Here is a 19,902-nt window from a genome sequence, read left to right as displayed (position 1 = left end):
ACAGCAGCAGGAAGAGGAGACAAAAATATGCATTTTAGACTGGCCTCTACCTCAGTGGGTGCCGAGGCTCTTTCCTCCCGGTCCAAAGTGCGTTGAATTGAAAATAGCATCTACCTAACAGTCCTCAAAAATAGCTGAGCTTATACGTTTTTTTAGCGCAGAGCCGATAAATTCGTCGCGGAGCCTCTGACACCGAAGCCTCACCCCAATTTCCAGAGCTCTGGAGGAGATCAGATAGCCCTGTGTCATTTGATTTTCAGCCTTATCTCATCTGCGCCCATCTTTTTGTCTCGAGCTGGGCGACATTTTAAGAGACGCACACTCCTGGTATCTTTTTGAAGGACGAAACCCAGAATGATATCGAAACAAATAGTCGGAGCGGAGCTGTTGGTGAGGGCCAGTCTGCTGTTTGAACGATGCCGTCTGCTGACGCAGGCGTGTCCGACGAGTGTCCTTCGAGTGACATTTGGGATGCAAATCGGTAGAAGTACAATCTGCAAACTTCCTAGTTCATGAGTGCCATTTTTGACCGCGCCTCCACGACGGGTGACATTACGGATGCTGTAAACGAGAACACAATTTATACTTTGTGGATATCCCACAGTCATCGAGCAGTTCCACTTTTCTGACCAATAAAAATGCCTGTTTAATAGTTTGTTTTCTGCACAGTATGCTGAGTGCTAAACAGGAGTGGGCTGTGAGTGAGGAGAAAACAGCAGGAGAGAGGGAGGTGTGGGAGAGCTGAGGTGAGGGATCCTGAGGCGGATGAAACGAGAGAGAGAGAGAGACGACGGAAGAGGAGTCGGAGCGAGGGAGGAGACAAAGGCGGTCCCTGGTGCGCCGCTCGAGTTGATTGACGGCAAGAAGAGAGGGCTGTAGAGAGAGGAAAGGGAGGAGGAAAGGGAAGAAGGGAGATCAGCAAGGAGCGAGCACGTCAGGGTGTGAGTGGCGTCTCTCATTAGAAGGTGCTGTCAGGGGCCGCAGAGGGGAGACTGCAGGGACCCTCCCCCCCCTCCGCTGGCCCCTGAGATCCGGCTGGGAAAATGATTGATGAGTGATACCAAGATAAACACGCGCTGTGGCCCCAAAAGGCAGCCCTGCAAAATGATGCATGCAGCGTTATAAATAAACCGTATGGAGAAATTAAATTGAAAAAAACCCCGGAAACTTTACAATAAACAAAAACAAAAAAAACAATGCGAAACGACCGTTGGGTTTTCTTATTTTGATTTTTGTTAGAGGACACAAATCAACCCGGGCTTTTGTTCTTTGCTTTGATGAGAGTCTGTTCTCGATTTTTGTTTTTCTAGTTGTGTGTGTGTGTGTGTGTTGTGTATCTGTGCATGTGTACAGTGAACACAAGGCTAACAAGGCTCACCAGCTGTCTGCGTTTCCAGACATCTCTTGGGTCCGAATTGTTTGCGTCCCAGGTGCACGACGCCGAATGTAAACCAAAAAACATGGCTGACCGTGACAAACGGATATCTCACACGATGGACCGCTCAGCAACGCGGCGTCTAAATTGTGCGCTTCCATTTTTTATGTCACGTCGGGACAACTCTTGTCGGAACTCCGACTTTGAGTGGTCTTTTGTTTTTCCAGGAGGTCATAAATAGTGTGTCACGCAGCATAAGCCCCGCCCCACTCAACAGATACTCTGCCTCCTCAGCAGCTCGGGCAGACTGCTTACCCACTCAAACACTGAGGCAAACCTGCTCTCATTTGGTAGAGCTCCAAATCATAGCAACTGTGGATTGCGTGTGTGTGTGTGTGTGTGTTAGAGGAGTGCAAAAGTGCGTGGGTAAACTATAGTGTATCTAGATTGATGCTGCACCACAATGCACACAAACACAAATACACCCACACACACACAACTAGGTCCAACTGCTCACTGATTGTTGAGTGAGACATAAATGTTTTACGCTACACTTTCAGTTAATGTTTAACACTGAGCGCCAAATGCCTCTGTTACATATCGGAGTGGAAAGGCAGATTATCATCAAATAGTTATATTATATCATAATGAGCCTACAGGCTGTGGTCTGGTGGAGGGAGAATGAATTATGAATGGAGTGGAAGGGAGGATCTTCGTTTCCCCCGAGGGACTTCCAACACCACAACTCATTTAAGTTGGATGGAATCACAGATAAGGAAGGGACCCCCTCCCCACAAACCCTCCCCCTACCCACACACACACACACACGCTGCTTGCCTTACACATTGCCCTTCATGTAATTTACTCTGTGAGAAGTGTCCCTTTAGCACACACACTTTTCATTGGGAGAAATGTATGCTGAGAGGTGCTTTGTTCATTGTCTAACTGTGCATACCAACGCTGAAAACCACCATAAAGAAGTCTTGTCATCTAAGTCACTGGTGCATTTTCTGCCCGGCTCAGACTCGTGTCGGGCCTCTTTGTACATCTCTAAAATGAGTCCCCGAGCTGTGTTGTTGCTTTGCCTAAAAAAGTCCTCTCATCTCATCTTTCTCTCTTTTGCTTCTCTCTCTCCCCCTCTGCCCGGTCTCCCCGGATCCACCAGGCCGCAGAATGGGTCGATGATATTGTACAACAGGAAGAAGGTAAAGTACAGAAAGGATGGCTACTGCTGGAAGAAGAGGAAAGACGGGAAGACCACGCGGGAGGATCACATGAAGTTGAAAGTGCAGGGAGTCGAGGTGAGTGCGCTTACAAGAGTTTGGATTTAAAGAGAGTGAAAGTGTGTGTGTGTGTGGGGCGGCGGGGGGGGGGGAGCCAGCCTTCACCCTGACACAGACGAACACAGGTCCACGGTGAGCTCTCCCCTGGCTGTAATGGAGACAGTCACATGCTGCAGTCGGCCCGTGTCTCCAAGGAGCCTTACAATGCGGCACAACAATAGTTTTCCCTGGGTAGCCGGTGGAGTGGAACCAATTGTTTGTACCTTATTAAGGCTCTGGATGTTGCCTTTGCTCCAGAGAGCCTACATTAATCTTGCCGGCTCAAAGCAGTACTGTCGAGCTGGCATTCCCTTACCTCACTCCACGTCACTCGGCATACCAGCTGCTGCCATAAAGGGCCCAGATGTGGTCCATCGACAGACTAGTTCACCGCCTTGGCTTTCAGTAGTGCTAAAGTTTTCTCCTTCACACCATTAGCCGCAAGCGCAGACGCCGGAAGCACGGAAGTTGAGCTCGGAAAGAGTTTGATTTTTGGTCTCCTCTTCGCGCGTGTGTGTGTGTGTCCACGTGGACACACACACAAACACGGTCACATCATTCACATACACCTAAACCACACACCTCGGGGAGTGGTGCTGTGAGTCTGCGTCACACAGTGAGACAAAGACGAAGCTCGGGCTCTCTCCCAGCAGGGCCACTGGCTCTGTTTGTGCTCAGAGAAATGTCCCTCTTCCTTCGCCTTGCCAGCACAGTGTCGTCTCCAGTCCTGCAGTGGTCTGATAAACCGTTGGGACAACACACATCCATCCTTTTTGCACTACATTATTTCTTCCAGTTTCTGACATTCCCGGCTGTAAATCAGCCATACGTGCATTGACAGGATTTTTATTAACATGTGAATACAGATTATGTACAGTAGTGTTTAGCATACAGGCTCTGACTTCTGAGGTTGTAGTCTAATCCTACACACATATATATATATATATATATATATATATATATATATATATATATATATACACTACCGTTCAAAAGTTTGGGGTCATCCAGACAATTTCTTGTCTTCCATGAAAACTCACTTTTATTTATCAAATGAATTGAAAATTGAATAGAAAATATAGTCAAGACATTGACAAGGTTAGAAATAATGATTAATATTTGAAGTATTAATTATGTTCTTCAAACTTCAAGCTCAAAGGAAGGCCAGTTGTATAGCTTATATCACCAGCATAACTGTTTTCAGCTGTGCTAACATAGTTGCACAAGGGTTTTCTAATCAGATATTAGTCTTCTAAGGCGATTAGCAAACACAATGTACCATTAGAACACTGGAGTGATAGTTGATGGAAATGGGCCTCTATACACCTCTGGAGATATTTCATTAGAAACCAGACGTTTCCACCTAGAATAGTCATTTACCACATTAACAATGTATAGAGTGTATTTTTGATTCATGTTATCTTTATTGAAAAAACAGTGCTTTTCTTTGAAAAATAAAGACATTTCTAAGTGACCCCAAACTTTTGAACGGTAGTGTATGTGTGTAGGATTATAAATATATATATGAAGTGCAGTATGTTTACCACAACAGGATGGGGTCATACTTGCCAATTGCACTTGTTTTTTGGGGGGTGAGTTTACTGTAAGGTCTTTTAGGATGCCACACTAGCAACAGGAAGAGGGGACAGGAGGTACGATACGGTGAAAGTTGAATCTCAAAGTTAACTGTTGAACTTGGCTTGTACGGTTATAGTGAGTCAGCTGTTCCCTCAAGCCATTTCTGAAGCATGCATAAACATTATAAACATGTAAAGCTAAGAAGTGGCAACGGATGCCAGTGTGTGCCCACTTTTACCTAACTTTTATTACATTACATGTCATTTAGCAGACGCTTTTATCCAAAGCGACTTACAATAAGTGCATTTCAACCTAGAGTATAAACTAAGAACAACAAGAATACAGGAAGTAACATTTCCTCAACATAGTCGAACTACAAAAGTACCATAAGTAAGTGCTATTTAAGTGCCACTGAAGTGCAAATCTGTGTTTTACTTGTGCCGTTTGCTGTTTGCTACATCATCGTGGCCCACTTCAGCACTGAATACTGTACTGTTTGACCCTGTCCTATTTTCCAGCATCAATGCTGGTCAATGCTCCAGAATAGCAGCCATTTGTCTTGAAAGCGACTCTCTCACTGTATCGGTTCTTCTGTGATCTCGTCACAACAGACAAGGTGAAACGTACTGTTACGGTACAAAAATATCCCGACCTCTGTGACCCACTCATACTTTATAAAAAAAGAATATAAAAAAAGAAAAGACATTTCCTCCCAAGGTGAGGACTCGTGTGAAATATAACAGAAAGGATTGTTGAATCCAGGGCAGCGCTCCAGATTCCCTTCATATGCTACATGCTGCGTGTGCTGTGTGGTCCTGATGACTTGTCAAGGCGTGTCCGATGTGTGCGCGGGCCGCCAAATGGAGCACATCGCATGATGCATCGCTGGCGGCGTGGTTTTGGATTTTTAGCCAGCCTGAAACGGAAGCAACACACGCTGGCAACAGAAAGGTTATAGAGCCCGTAAGTGTTTGAAGAACAAGCCTTTCTTTACATTCAGGTCGACACTTGACACGGACGTGGAGTAATGCGCCGGTGACTATTACGGTATTTTATGTCCATCAGTAGCAATAAGCAGTCGGAGGCTGAGCCGGCGAATCACTAAACCTGCAGTGTGCGGTGTACAGTGTGCAACGACGAAAGATAAAGGATGCACGAAAGAGCAATCGTCAAGAGTCACACACACACACACACACACACACACACGTGAAGACGGATGGAGAGTTCACTGAGTGGGATTCTCCATTCTGTGATGTTGCCCTGAGAGCTCTGATATGTTGTATTCGTCTAATTTACCAGAGCTAATTGCTGATTGTGCTCGGCAGTGCAAGGTGTGAAGGTGAGCCGAGTTAAGTGAGAGAGAGAGAAAGAAGGAGCTGACTTGTGGCTGCAAAGCCACATCAGATCATAGAACCACTGCTATTCCCACATGCTGGACATCATAATACGGGACACACACTGTCAGCGCTGAGTCACGCTTGCTGTGACTGTGTGTGTTGTGTGTCTGTGTGCACACGTCCACATCTCGCAGCCTTGGAACACCGGAGTCATGTCCCCAATTGGCCCACCTCTCAAGACTGACAGGCGGGGGGGGAGCGATCCATCACTGCTGTAACCACCCTCTGATGGGAACCATGACCCATAATGCACAGGCATGTTTACTGTAAGCACATCCAAATGACTTGACCTTTGCCCTCTGTGCAGTGAAAGTTTGAGGCCACGGGGGAGGAGAGGATGAAGATCGATCTCTTTCTGCCTGGTACTGTGTTCAGATGGAGAAGGGAAAGATCCATTTGAATACATAATTAATACCGTAGCTTCGCCTGGCAGGGCACAACGAGTTGACATAGGTTGAGCGTAAGAGTCAATTGTTTTACGAGGGAGTCCGTTGTAGCTGCTCTGATTCCCCAGCCACCCAGTGCTTAATAGAGGTGCTGTGGTTATTACACGGGCCAGGTTTAGTGCACAGAGAGGACAAGCGCTGTGGGTAGTCCAGGCCCGCGATGTTCAGCGGCTCCGGCGAGAGGAAAAAGGCTGCAAGTCCGGGAGCGAAGGCCCTTCTGGGGCCTGCAGGAGGCAGCCTAGCGTGGCATGAGTGGATGTCAGCGCGTGCCGCCGCTGCTGCCGCTGCTGCTGTCCTGTCTACTGCGCAGTGCTGACTCAGCAGCCGGTGTAAAGCGAGGCCCTCCCCTCTTTTCCGCCTCCATCTCGCTTCCTCTTACTCCGGTTGAGGGTATTTCTCTCTTTTTTCCCCTGTCTTTTTTAATCCCTTTTCCCGAGATTTCCTCATCGTCCCGCTCTCGACCCGTCTCTCTTTCTCCTCACTGCCCTCTCCCCCCCCCCCCCCCCAACCTCCTCCTTCCACTCTACCCTTTCGAGTTTCGAGTCCACGGGTCCAGACGGACGGAACCTTAAGTTAGGGCGGTAATGCTCCCTGTTCCCTAAAATTGGAGCGCGGGGCATGTTGCGGCATTAGCGCTTAACAGGCCGTGAAATAGCAGCCTGCCCTCCCGACGTCTCCCCACCCCCACCCCCCCCCCATCACTCCAGGTGAGTTGGCCAGACGGCTGGATAAATGAGCAAGCAAGCCCCCCCCCCCATCTACCAGCATGCATTTGGGGCACCCGAGGAGAGATGTCCATCAGTGATTATCTCACCACTCCCTGCTCTTAGCAGGCTCACGTTGTTCACCGGCTCCTGGCCGAAGCCGAAACCTCCACGAGGATCCTCGCAAACCCCCCCGCGGCGCCGCCGCCCGGTGGGCCCTCTATCGGTCGGGATGCCTCGGTTACACCACGCTTTGATTGGTTTCATTCTCACAGAGTGATGTCATCGTAATTCAGGCTGTAGGTCTCCCAGTATGCATAGCTCTAGCATCCCCTGGCTTCTCGCTTGTGAAATAGCAGAGGCCTCGACCACATCTCCTCTGACTGACTCCAACTGATATCCGCTCCGCTTCTCGTCGAGCTTCTCCCCCAATGCTCCCTCTTCTCATCTCCCGATAAGCCGTTAACGTGGACTTAACCCCATCTCCTCCACCCCTTCTCCCCATTATTCCTAAGCTTTAATAAACTCCCTAAAATACGTATCGATTTTCTCTTAAGTGAAGGTGGCAGTGCCTCTGACTTATTTCATTACCACAGGCTAATTATACCGATTGAAATGAGCTTCTGCTCTTAAGGTGTGCTGTGCTGCTCTGCGCCTCTGCGCTCACAGGACTTTAATGTCAATACAGTTCTCCACCAATTCCCTAAATCCCATTCCTGCCTCTGCTCAACCCCACCATCCCTTCACCCGGCCTTTTCACCCTCCGCCACCTAAATAATCAGCTGTGTGCGTCCTTAGACCCCGTAACTTGTCATTTCATGTTGGATCCACCCTAATGTGTGATTTCAACTGTGCAACTGTGCAATGAAGGAAGGTAATGGAGCATGCTGGTGGCTCAATCGCTCTGTTCATTGATAATAATGAAGACAAATGTCAAAACATTAGTTGCTAATGTTGTAATGGAGTGGATGCTAGTGGATGCGCGCTGGATGCCACACCGCATTGGCTTTCAATATCACATGACCTTCAACATTTAACTCAAGTATTGCCCTTCGTTTTTGCAGCAAAATCAAACCGTGATGATTTTGGTCCACGCGAGCACATTTATATCTGAATTCAACATTCTGTGGCCTCCTACCTTGTTTGTCTGCTCGTGGGAACATGATGGGGAGGAAAAAAACAGCGTTCCGTATTTCCGACGCCACCTGAGTGGGTTGCATTGGTGAGTTGTCATGAAACTAGCTGCATATCTGTGAGATAGAGTTGCTTTTTTGTGTGGCCGTTTGTGTTTTCAGGAGCAGCGGTAGCGCTGATTTACAGATGCAGTGGTTGATACCACCAGATTGTGAGGCCAGATGTGAGGAGAGGGCACTAAACAAACCCCTGTTTCTGGGAGGAGGTGCATGCTCTCGCCGCAGCCCCCGCTCCAAGTCAACTGTGAAATTAAGATCAGATTACTGATACAGGCAATCCCCAAAGCAAAAGAAAAGTTTTTATTTTTCCATTTTTATTCAAACTTATAGGCTGTCTTTTCGACAACAGTCAGCTACGTGCGCTGGAAAGACAGGAAATCGATTACTGCATCCATTGTCTCTTCTCCCGGAGCCTGCTTTTGTTATTCTCTATGTTTTTTCTTCTTTTTCTCTCCCTTTGCCTTGGAGCTCACACAGCTCGCTCTTCCTTTTTGAATTACCTGATTGTGGGGGAGTTAAGACCAATCTGTTTGTGATATTTCAAAGCACGGTTACTATGGTTATAACTCTTAACCCTCTCCTCTCGCATACAGTACAGTAACCGTCATCGAGTGGTTGCATAGGCACAGGAAGAATACGGTCTAGTTATGACGCTGGTACAAGGTGAACATAAACTTCTGAAAAAATTAGTCATGGTAAAATAATTAACAAATTACAGTGTGGATAGAAATCTAAACGCCTTTATTAGCGATTGTAGCATTTAGCTTTGGGTGTTGCCATGCAAGGGAGGGAGGTGATGGAGACAGGTATTCATTTTAGGTTGTGTTTCATTTATTTATTTGTATCCAGCACAGTACATTAAAGCAGTAATCCCCTTTCCAGCATAATGGCTTAATGGGGGTTGTTATGTTGTTCTTCGTGACTGAACCAAAGCCTTCCCACATGAACGCCTTACCCCCCAGCATTGGGAGCGTCCACTTTACCCATGGTTTTCCTTAAAGACCACAGTAATTAGTTTTCCTCTCTTACTTCGTACAATTGTGAATCACTCAGCAGCAGTTAAGCCCTCAGTGTGCCTTTTCACCTTTTCGCCTTATCGCCACTTCAATCCAGCAGCCGGATTTGAGCGGCTAATTTTGGAAACGTTGCTGTAGGGAGCGGGTGTATAACGGGCCCGTCCATGAAATGTGCATTATCGACAGCTTCCGTTATTTATTTGACCACTTGTTGCCACATGTTATAGTGTTGTCGTAATGAGCCGACTCCATGGGGTCCCCCACCACCACCATCTTTATTGTCCAGGGCTATGAGGACATTGACCAAAAAAAAGCAGCCGAAGAAATAGGTCAAATGTTGCAGAGCTTGGGGAATTTGACATCACATTTTTTTTTAAAATGTCAGACCTTCCTCCTGGATTTCAGTGAAAAGGGGACACCTGTCCAGCTGCTTCACCTGTTTCCGACCTCCAAACCAATTCGGAGGAATAATGGAGCTCAGTCAAAGTGGAAATGGCCGGAAGCCACATTACTGTTTTTATTCGGCGGGGACATCTTTTGAGACGCAAACAGGGATTCTTCTCAATGTTTCACTTGTCACTCATTATCTGTGTCGGTGCACCAAATAAAGAGATGTTGCCAGCGTTTGATGAATGTAAGCCCCATGGGAGTAGCAAAGCAGAACCAACTCCAGATATGCAAAGCAGGGGCAGGAGATTTGTACACAGGGTGAGGAAAACAGAGCACTGCTGGCTGCAGCGAGCCGGCTTTGCATGACTCTGTTTTTGTGAGTTCTCTTTTTTGTTTTGGTCTTGTGAGCGAAACAGAGATCCCTGGGCGACGCAGGGGCCTGGCTTTTATGTAAATGAGCAACTTTCACCAACTTTCTACCGTTGCTCAGTTCCAGGCCCCCCGCGTGCTCTTCATAGAACCACCCTGATCCGAATACAGCGCCTGCAAGTGATACAGTGTACTGAAAGGCCCACTCGGTTGCATTTCAAGGTGGGATTTCAAAGGAAAGCAAGTAGTTTAAGCATCCACTCACCTCCCTTATGTCAGTCAGTGTGCAAGTTCTTTGCGAAATCTCTGTGTAATGATCAGCAACCAGCTTTTTGGCTGGTTCACACATCTCTCAGGCATTTCTCCAGGTCAGGGTCAGCGGAGGCCTTGAGTATTGAGTCAAATCAAAGAGTGGTTTTCTATTCCTGAAAAACCTGTGAAATGCATTATATAGATTGCTTATAATGCCTCGGATAGCTCTACAGGACATGCTCTTTACCGAATCTGCGCGTTTCCCTTTCTCCCCATCTGTCTTTATCGTGTTCCCTTTCCTCTCCTTTCTTGCTCTATTTCTTGCCCCCGCCCCCATCGGCCTCCTCCATCGGTCTCTGTTAAAACGTGAGGCCGTTCCTGTGGCGAAGAGCAGAAGAGAAGCAGTTTTTTTCTCGGTGTTGCTGCGAGGCCTTTTTGGCAGACCCGTCTCTTCTTTCCCCTGCTGGCGCTGGAACTCTTGGTTCTTTTAATATCCGTCAGATGGCGAACGCAAAGCCGGTGTTTAGGAGACTATTCACCGAGGGGCAAGGGCTTTGAGGAGGATTCACCCAGTGACATTATCTCCTCTTTACTCACAAGCTGGCTACAATTCCACAGGAGCCTTTTCTGCCTCATCTGCAAAAAAAGATATATTTATTTGTGTATTGACGTTTGCAAATAGATGAGTTTGTTATACCCGAGCGTCTCGCTCATAGGCTACCTTTATCTTCCTCTTTGCGTGGCTATTTATATTCTGCCGGCTTGGCTGCACGTGGCCTATGTATTATTAACCGGCAGCACAGAGGTTTAGCTGTAATGTGCTGCTGTGTTATATTTAATAGCTGCAAAATCAAAATGTAGCATTGCTCCAACATCCACCTCTTCAAAGGAGGTATAATGAGTGGAGCTGCAAAGTTCAAAGAGAATGGTTAAGTGTTTGTATAGAATTATACAGGGTGAGCAACTGTGCTTTTCCTCAGAGTGATATTGAAAGGTTTGATATTTTACATGAAAGGGTGCTAAAGAGGAGTTTAACTCAGGAAACAGGTTTTTAACCCTTCTGCTTTGGGCAACAGAGATAAAAAGTCCCTTTATTAACGCTCTTATCTTGTTTTTTCTTGTTACGTTTTGTTCGCCATAACTTTGTTGTCCAGCTGCCTTCTGTTTCTCCTCCTTCCGTCGCCTCTTCCTGTATTTATATCGCATTTTACATCTCTCCGATTCCATTCCTGGCTGTTACATCAGTGGTAACCTTGTGCTCTTTCAAAGTGCTCCGGATAGATGTTCCCTTCCACGTCCTATGCATCACACGCATGTCTTAGTATCTGTTGATTTGAAATACTTTCTATTGTTTTGTTTAGTTGCCGTTGTTGTTGTTTTGCAATGCATCTTCTGTTGATCGCACAGGAAAGGAAAGGTAACAACAGACAGTTGTGTGTTTTCTATTGCACACTTAAATGTGGAGAGAGAATGAGTCATTTGTATAAGCCCAAGGGGATGCTAAGCTGGTTCTGCATTGTGTGTCGACACCGGTCCCCTCTTAATGTCACTGCCACTAAATAATGGTGCTTGCTTGCAGACAGCTGCAAACACAGAAACATACATGCATACACACACAAACACGCGGGCACACATTATTGCCTCTACGGACATTTATTCAGTTATACTGACAGATTCTCGGGGGGGAAAAACCAACATGTTATTGTATGCATGTATGTATGCGTGTGCCACATATGTGACCGGATTTCCAAACTGAACGTCGCCGTAAGCCGAGATAGTAAAAGCCACAAGTCATAAATGGAACCTGTTATTGCGAGAAGACGTAAGTTTAAAGATACCCGCGAAAAAGTATCCTGCGTGAAAGATGAAAATGGCAGAGATAAAAATGAACCAAAACGACTGTGGACTGTGGAAAAATAAAAGACTGATGAAAACGAGAGGAGAGAGCAAGAAAGGCTTAGAAGGTGGATGGATGGTGAGGGAGGGGGGAGTGTTTGAGCGGAGAGAGAGAAAGCCAGAATGAACGATATATAGCCTCTGGCAAACAGAAAACAATTGTTACACTGCCTCCCATAACCCACTTCAACCTTAAACAGCAGATTTTTTTCACTCAATTAATTTCTACACATTGGAGCAGAGGCCTTGGCTGAAGCGGGACTTTTATGTGCTCCTGAAGCTACACTGCCTATCCACGTCTTAGTCTCTCTCTCTCTCTCTCTCTCTCTCTCTCCCTCTCGCTTGCTCTCTCTCTTGTCTGACTGGCTTTCTTTCTCTCTCTTTTCTTTTTTTCTCTCCAGAAAATGAACATAGTGCATTTGAATAGACTGGAACACTTTGAGAGATGAATAAACAGCATATATATATTTTTTTTAAACAGCACTCACACAAACGATTGATAGAAACTGTCCTTTGATTCCCGAGCAGGACAAGAAATGCCTTTTAACCTAATCAGTGTTATCAGAGGCGGTCATGTAACGCTTAATGCTGACTTTGAAATATGACTTAAAAGTGCAATTATACATTCAGCTGCATGTTTTCCCGTGCACAGGTCTCAAGTGATTTTCATCAGGCATCATATGCAAATCTGAAAGCGAGCGAGAACATCGAGAAAGTAAATCCTGAGAGACGATTTACAGGAAAGACGCCTAATGGAAGAACAAGATGTTCTTACACGACGCTAATAACAACAATAACAAAGGAAATAGCGATGGTGATGTTAATAATCGCACACGCAGGTGCAAACCGGGCCACGGCGGCCCCCTTTGTGGACGGCAGGTTGGTCGGCCTTAGGGCTGAGAGAGCAGGCAGAGACAGATGGACAGATAGATCGGGCAGGGCATGACTGAGCTGTGTCTGTGTGTGGTGAGTGAGGGCCAGTCGGAACAACATGAATCATGGCTCCAGTTGAGAGAGGAGGAGATCAGATCAATAACAGCCAAGAGGAGGGAGAGGAGCGCGAGAGAGAAAGAGGATGAAGGGAGGACACAGGAGGTGTTCATCACTGGACCACCCCGACTCCCAGCATGCACTTTTTTCTTCTTCTTCGTCTTCCTCTAGTCTTGCTCATGCTGTTCAGTGAACGTATCGAGCGAAGCGCCGGCTCCCTTTTCTCGCTGAAAACTGAAACATAGATGCATGTAGATACAGACACTGTGGTCTATTGTGTAAGTGGGACTTATTGATTATTCAAATAAAGTCAAACAAGCGATTCATGGGGCCTCCTTGGCAAAGAAATGCAATGATGCTCATGTGCTAATTTCACTTCAGCAGAGTGTCGACCGACAATTAATCTAATCATTCGGCTTTAAAGTGCTTTTCCAAATATTCCAGCTTGAGCGTGCAGTTGTATCGGTTGCAAAGAAAGCACTAAATGAGGAATGTGTCTCTCCTTACTCTTGATGTCTACAGGCGCTTGTTTGATTGTGCATGAGCAAATTTAGTGCACGGTGAGTGCAACGCCTCAGCAGCGGTCATTTCTCATTAAGGGACCGGTGTGCCTGGGGAGAGGCCTGTTTGTACACAGTCCTAGCAGCATGCTAGAAGGAGCAGCCACAGAGGTAGTGGCCAATGTTGGAGTGGCTGTCTGGGTGTTTAAGCATGCTACACACACACACACACACACACACACACACACACACCTACACACACACACGCGTGTAAGATGGCCAAGCTCTCATCCATTGTACTGTAGAATGGGCAAGCAATTTTTCCTCATCCCTCCTTCTGTTTTTTCTTCTTCTATATATATATAATTTGGTCGATAAAGGTGAAGGACGTTTCATCGCTATTCCCCCCCCCACTCCCCTGACTCCCTCCTCCTCGTGCGCTCTCTGCTCTGTCTCAGAGTGAAATCCCGAGATAAAGCTCCGCGGCGCTCCGTGTTTAATGGAGCTTAATCCCGCAGATTTGAGATACGGAGCTGTGAGGTAATTCCCTCGCGCCCATCTTCACTAACACAGAATGGCCATGTGACCACCTGATTCGGCTCCTTTTGCTAGATTCAGACAGAGAGATAGACAGGTGGACAAACGGACAGCGAAAGGACACACTTCTCCTTCTTTTCTTTTCTTTTCTTTTTTAAAGGATTTCATCAGGAAAAGGGTTGTGCATTTCTCAGGATCTCATCTGCTGCAGAAAAAAACATATTTTCTGCCATACTTAACCCCTCAACTGTGCCTCAGTAAAATGTGGTCATCTTTTCTTTGGCCGGTCAGTCGACCTCCCTCCTGATGGGGGATTTATACATTAATCTGCAACATGAGCCAAAGTGACGAGTTTGGAGAGTCAGGAGTGAACGCTTAGTGTCCGGAGACGGTACTCCAGCCACAGAATCACGTCAGAGTTAAGAGGGTTGGCTGGCCTGAGACTATTTGTAGAAGCTATGTGCTGGGAAGTATTATACCCATCAACAATCCTCCTTAAGTGATGAGCTGACAATTTACTATTCACCCTGCCAGTGAAAATATTTTCAATCCGAGTGCATAAACCTCCCATGGCAGGCTTCAATTTACCCCCAAGACATGCATGTCAGGCCCACTTGACATGAGCTGCGTTGTCCGGGTGTAACACAGTCCACCTGGATGATTGCAGAGCAGCACTGTGAGTGGGGTTTGAGAGGAAGGACATCAGCATGTTCTCAAATATGTCTTCTTTTTTTATACGCTGAAAAGTGTGTTGAAAGCGAAGAAAGGAAACCAGCAGCTCCTCTTGTTTAATCAGTATTAGAACAAAGACTCTGTGGAATACATGCATCTCCCCCACATATGTCCTTGCCAGCTCTTGTTTGCACCTTTTCTCTCTTCACCCACTGTTTTCCTCCCTTCTGTCCTTCATCAACAACGTTCTCCAATCTTCTCCCGTCTCCTCCCCTCCCCCCTCCGTCGCCTCTCAGGTATAAAACCCCTAATTGTCATGGGAGTAGCGGCAAACCGCAGAGCACGGGAAAAAACACAGAAGCACCGTATAGTTATTGTCCAAAACAAAAACAGCAGGCTTGAGCAATCAGAAAAGCCACACACACACTCTCACACACACACACACACACAGGCATCGGGGTGTCAGTGTTCTGGGGGCAGGAGCTGAATGTTCGGAGCTGTGTTTGTGGTTGTTTATGTGTGTGAGTGTATGTTTTTGGCAGGTGAGGGGGCACATCGTCCTTTATAGCTGCACTCTGTCTGGCACTGTCACTTCAAGGTCTCAATCGCTTGCCATTCTGGGGCCCCGACCACTGCCAGCGCCACCGATCCACCTCTGCCAAGGTCCTCCTCATCCCTCTGCTCCTGCTCTTCTCTCTCCTCCTTTGCATAATTACCCAGGTAATTGTGGAGTAATTGACTGCATCACCTGCTCCTAGGAAGTGCTGGCATTGTGTAATAAACAGCTGGAATATGCGCCACATGTTGTTGGAGAGCAAGAGGAAGAACATATTGGGGTAAAGGAGGGGGGGGGGGGATTGAGAGGGAAGAAGGTGGGAGGAGGACCGGCTAAATGGGAGGCGGCGAGAATGTCCACATGCTAATTTCCCGAACACCGATATAACATTCTCTCGAGGCAATACCTGAACTTGTTATGCAAGGTGAACGTATTATTGCCTGTGGAAAGATTGGCACGGGAGAGGGTAATGAGAGTGGGAGATGGATAGATTCAGAGACACAGGGAAGAAAGGAGCCAACCCGAAAGTGAGTGAGGGAAAGTTTTAGGCATGAGAGGATGAGATGGATAGACAGAAGACGGAGCGAGACAAAAAAAAAAAAGAGAGAGAGGGGTGAAGCGAGCCTCTCAGGGCTAATGACATTAAGGAGGTCTGATGAATCGACACCCGCTGAGTGTTATTGACGTCCCCCGAGCCTGCCCAGGCGTAGCCGGCCTCCCTGCCCGGGTATTGGCGAGCCCTGCTCCTCAATTAAACCGCCTGATTAGATTCCCTCGGTTGTGCCCTCTCACGGGGTGAGCAGGGTGGCATGATGGATGTGATGGGCAGGATTATCAGCGAGGGGTGTCACCCGTGCCCCGCCTGGGGGGGGGGGTGCACCCAGACGATGGGTTTGACCAGTCGTCGCGGGGGCGTGTAGGTGGAGGGCAAGTGGGGGGGGGTGAGAGGGGGAGGGGGCGGCGCCGCGAGTCTCTTATTGAGGCTGTCAATCATCGCGGCTCACAAGATAGAGGCTGCGTCTCCGCACAGAGCTGCACAGGGGTAATTACTATTCCATCTCTCTTGGCATCTAGATATATGAGGCTGTTCCCAACCGCTGACCTCGCATGGCAACCGTTCGCCATCTTTGAGATTGTTTGAGAAAGCTCTATTTGCATATCCTGTCCTTCACTCACTAAACCTTCAAAAGAGGAACTTGCAACTGTGGTCAGGTACTGCGGACGCGGCAGGTTTTTTATTGTGTACGTGTGCTATTCGATTACCAAAGTAAGTGTGAGAAATGAGCGATTCTTCATAGTTTAGTCTCGCCATCGCCGGCATTAGTCCGTAACGTAGAGGAGTTTGGGTAGGATGTGTCCTTAACCCTATTCTCTCCGTTTCCGGGTTGTGGCCGTTTCTCACAACCATTCATCAACATCTTGGCTCTCGTGGTGCGGGGGGAAAAAAATGGGGCAAGTCAGGTAAGTGTCCCAATTCAGCAGTTTTGAAAGGCAGTAACTAATGATATCTCAGGAACGGGGGCTGCTCCTGTTTCCCTGAGAACTTTCCTTCCGGTTCCATTGTGTGTTTGTGTGGCTGGATAGCCAGCTAATGGCCTGTCTCTGATGAATTAGGGGGTCTGACACCTTGCAAACACACTCTCCCAAGGTCAGTGCCGGCCCACAGATTACCATATTCCGAGGTTTTAACAATCTAACGCAGCCTCAAGTCAGCCGGATGACAATTGAGTCGAGCACCAGTGGTGTATAAAGTACCCAAAAGTCATACTTGAGTAAAGGTAAAGATACTTGACTGGAAAATTACTCAAGTAAAAGTAAAAGTCACCTATGAGAATACTACTTGAGTAAAAGTATTAAAGTATCTGATTTTTTTGTACTTAAGTATCAAAAGTAATTTTCTGATATTAAATGTACTTAAGTATTGAAAGTAAAAGTAAAAGTAAATGCTGTTAATAAAAAAAATAAAGGGTCAGAATTTTGAGAATTATTAAGTTTATTTGTTTGGGTGCTGTGGCCGCCATGAACAAGGAGTATGAGCTAGGATGAACTTAGCAATATATGAATACTATGAAATTACTAAAATATAAAAACACGATTAACACAGAAAAAAGCAGCACCAAAAGTAACAACCAGAATCATCACTTTAAAGTGAAAAATGTATTGTTCATCTTCAAAAGAAGTTGATTTTCAAAATGGACAGATTTCAGTGTCGCTCTTCTGGGGCTGAAGACGAGTCCTGCGATGCTGAAGAGCCGTTCACCTGGTGCAGGTAGAGTGTGTCTAGCTTCACAGGCTCTGATGCAGGTAGAGTGTGTCTAGCTTTACAGGCCCTGATGCAGGTAGAGTGTGTCTAGCTTCACAGACCCTGATGCAGGTAGAGTGTGTCTAGCTTCACAGGCCCTGATGCAGGTAGAGTGTGTCTAGCTTCACAGACAGCCTGGTGCAGGTAGAGTGTGTCTAGCTTCACAGGCCCTGATGCAGGTAGAGTGTGTCTAGCTTCACAGGCCCTGATGCAGGTAGAGTGTGTCTAGCTTCACAGGCCCTGATGCAGGTAGAGTGTGTCTAGCTTCACAGGCCCTGATGCAGGTAGAGTGTGTCTAGCTTCACAGGCCCTGATGCAGGTAGAGTGTGTCTAGCTTCACAGGCCCTGATGGTGCAGGTAGAGTGTGTCTAGCTTCACAGACAGCAGCACACAGTTGGGAAGCATTTCAGCAAGTCAATGTGATCCACGTCTCCATCCAGCTGTTTGCTGCTGTCATGCGCTTGAGATGACGAAGAAGAAGTCCTCTTCATCAGATGAACTGGACCTGGTGGCATTACCTAGCTGCAGGGAGGGTTCTTCCATGTGCTGCTTGATGTAGTCCATTCCTGAAATAAAGTGAGAGTATTACAGACATGATAGAATTAATAACACTTCCTAACATGTCATGACCCCAACCAACGGTTTTGTACAAAATAGTTTGTTTTAATTTGAAGTTTATACATTTAGTTTCATGCACTGTCCGTGCATCCAGAGTTGATTTGTGAATATGTACTTGTATCTCTGTAGTTAAACACAACAACAGTCCCAAATCAATATCGTCGCCATTACTGGACCGTCATTCTTATAATATTTATACAAATAATTATAATAATGCTGTAATGATTAACATTATATTATAGCTAAGACGACTCAAATCAACAAATTCTCACAACTGTCAACACTTCTTCAGCTCATTAACTCGCTAGAGATCCGTCTTCTCCACTCACGCTAATTGTCTCATTTAATTTACGATAGCTAGCGAACGTTAGCCTAACGTACAACATGTGTAGGACAATCAGACACCTGTTTCCCCCCCTCTCCTGCCAAAGATATAACTTACTCCAATCCTGAGGACAACACTGCTAGATATCTTAACAGGTTTATGATGACTAAACATTAACGTTGCGGCTCATGGGGTTAATCTTAATTTACCTCAATGTGTTTCCTGAGGTTGGTGAGTTGTTGAAGGCCATATCTCCGTAGCTTTCGGTCGGCATGAGAGGCACTTCATCCGGTAGGAAGGAACTTTCACTCCGACAAAAGAAAAGAGTTCGCCCAAATATGGCCACGGACGTTGATCTTGGTCCCCGTGGTTGTTCGAGTAGCTTCCATTGCTGCTCCACATGAAATGAGTCGTATCTGTAGCCGCTCGCTCGCTAACATCCTGGGCATCACTGGGAATTGAAAGAACGCGGCAAGGACCACTGATCCCCAACCTGGTGCTCGTGCTGCGTTCAGGTGCGCTGCGGTGTGTTCCACCACAGTCCCCGATGTTTCTCATGATTATTTGTTTCCGTAGTAACGAGTAACGATACTGTTTCAGGGGAAATGTATCGGAGTAAAAGTACAAGTTTTCATTGCAAAATGTAGTGAAGTAAAAGTAAAAGTAAACAGAAATATAAGTAGTAAAATAAAGTACAGATACCCAAAAAAACTACTTAAGTAAAGTAACGAAGTACTTCTACTTCGTTACTATACACCACTGTCGAGCACACAAGAAGATAAGGGAGTTGGGAGGATGGGGGGGGGAGGGTTGATCCGGAGGAAGAAATTGCTTTTAAAGTGGAGAAATCCTGCAGTGATCTCCGCCGCTGATGTCCCCAGCAGAGGCTGTGACGCCAAGTGTCCATTTGTGCATCCCTCTCGGTTAAGGCGCTCACGCAGTTGTTCACTCTGCGATGTTATCCCTTCTCTTTATTGAAACGCTGATATTCAACCCTCCAGTCCGTGTTAAAGAGTCCTCCTGCACCCGGGAAAGTGCTCAGTGCATGTGCTCTGCCGAAGCACTTCCGTATTTCTTCCCAATAGCACCAAGTTGTTTGCAAATACAGCGTGATATAATGCCCCCCATTATGCAGTGTAACATATTGTATAATGCATTACATTGATTTATTACATGACTGTGGTCAATCTGTCAGCCCTGCTGTCAGGTGGACGCCGTCACAAAGACGCCGATCAAATAATCTCCGTTGTCGGCGGCAAAAGGAGCGTTTAGAATAACACGACCCGACACAAAGCGCAAACATTGACTCGCGTAGATAAACAGAAACACGGGCGTGCAAACACACGCATGCACGAGGGAGGATATGGTCACACATAAGGGCACACACACACACACACACACACACACACTTGCCATATGTGTCTGCAGGGAGCGGGCTAAAATGTCAAGCAATGTGCATGGCCG

General features: G+C 46.7%; 1 protein-coding gene across 1 annotated transcript in view; it reads left to right on the top strand.

Moving 5' to 3' along the window:
- The window catches only part of camta1a (calmodulin binding transcription activator 1a), a 299,603-nt gene that overhangs the window by 175,864 nt on the left and 103,837 nt on the right, over window positions 1-19,902 (top strand). Inside the window, exon 5 of the mRNA XM_056422729.1 lies at window positions 2,541-2,676. Coding sequence (XP_056278704.1) covers window positions 2,541-2,676 — 136 coding nt within the window. The remainder of the gene's footprint in view (window positions 1-2,540; window positions 2,677-19,902) is intronic.

Source organism: Pseudoliparis swirei, chromosome 9 (genome assembly GCF_029220125.1).
Source record: "Pseudoliparis swirei isolate HS2019 ecotype Mariana Trench chromosome 9, NWPU_hadal_v1, whole genome shotgun sequence".
Taxonomy (NCBI): domain Eukaryota; kingdom Metazoa; phylum Chordata; class Actinopteri; order Perciformes; family Liparidae; genus Pseudoliparis; species Pseudoliparis swirei.
The sequence above is the reverse complement of the archived record's forward strand: the minus strand, read 5'-3'. Positions and strand labels throughout refer to the sequence as shown.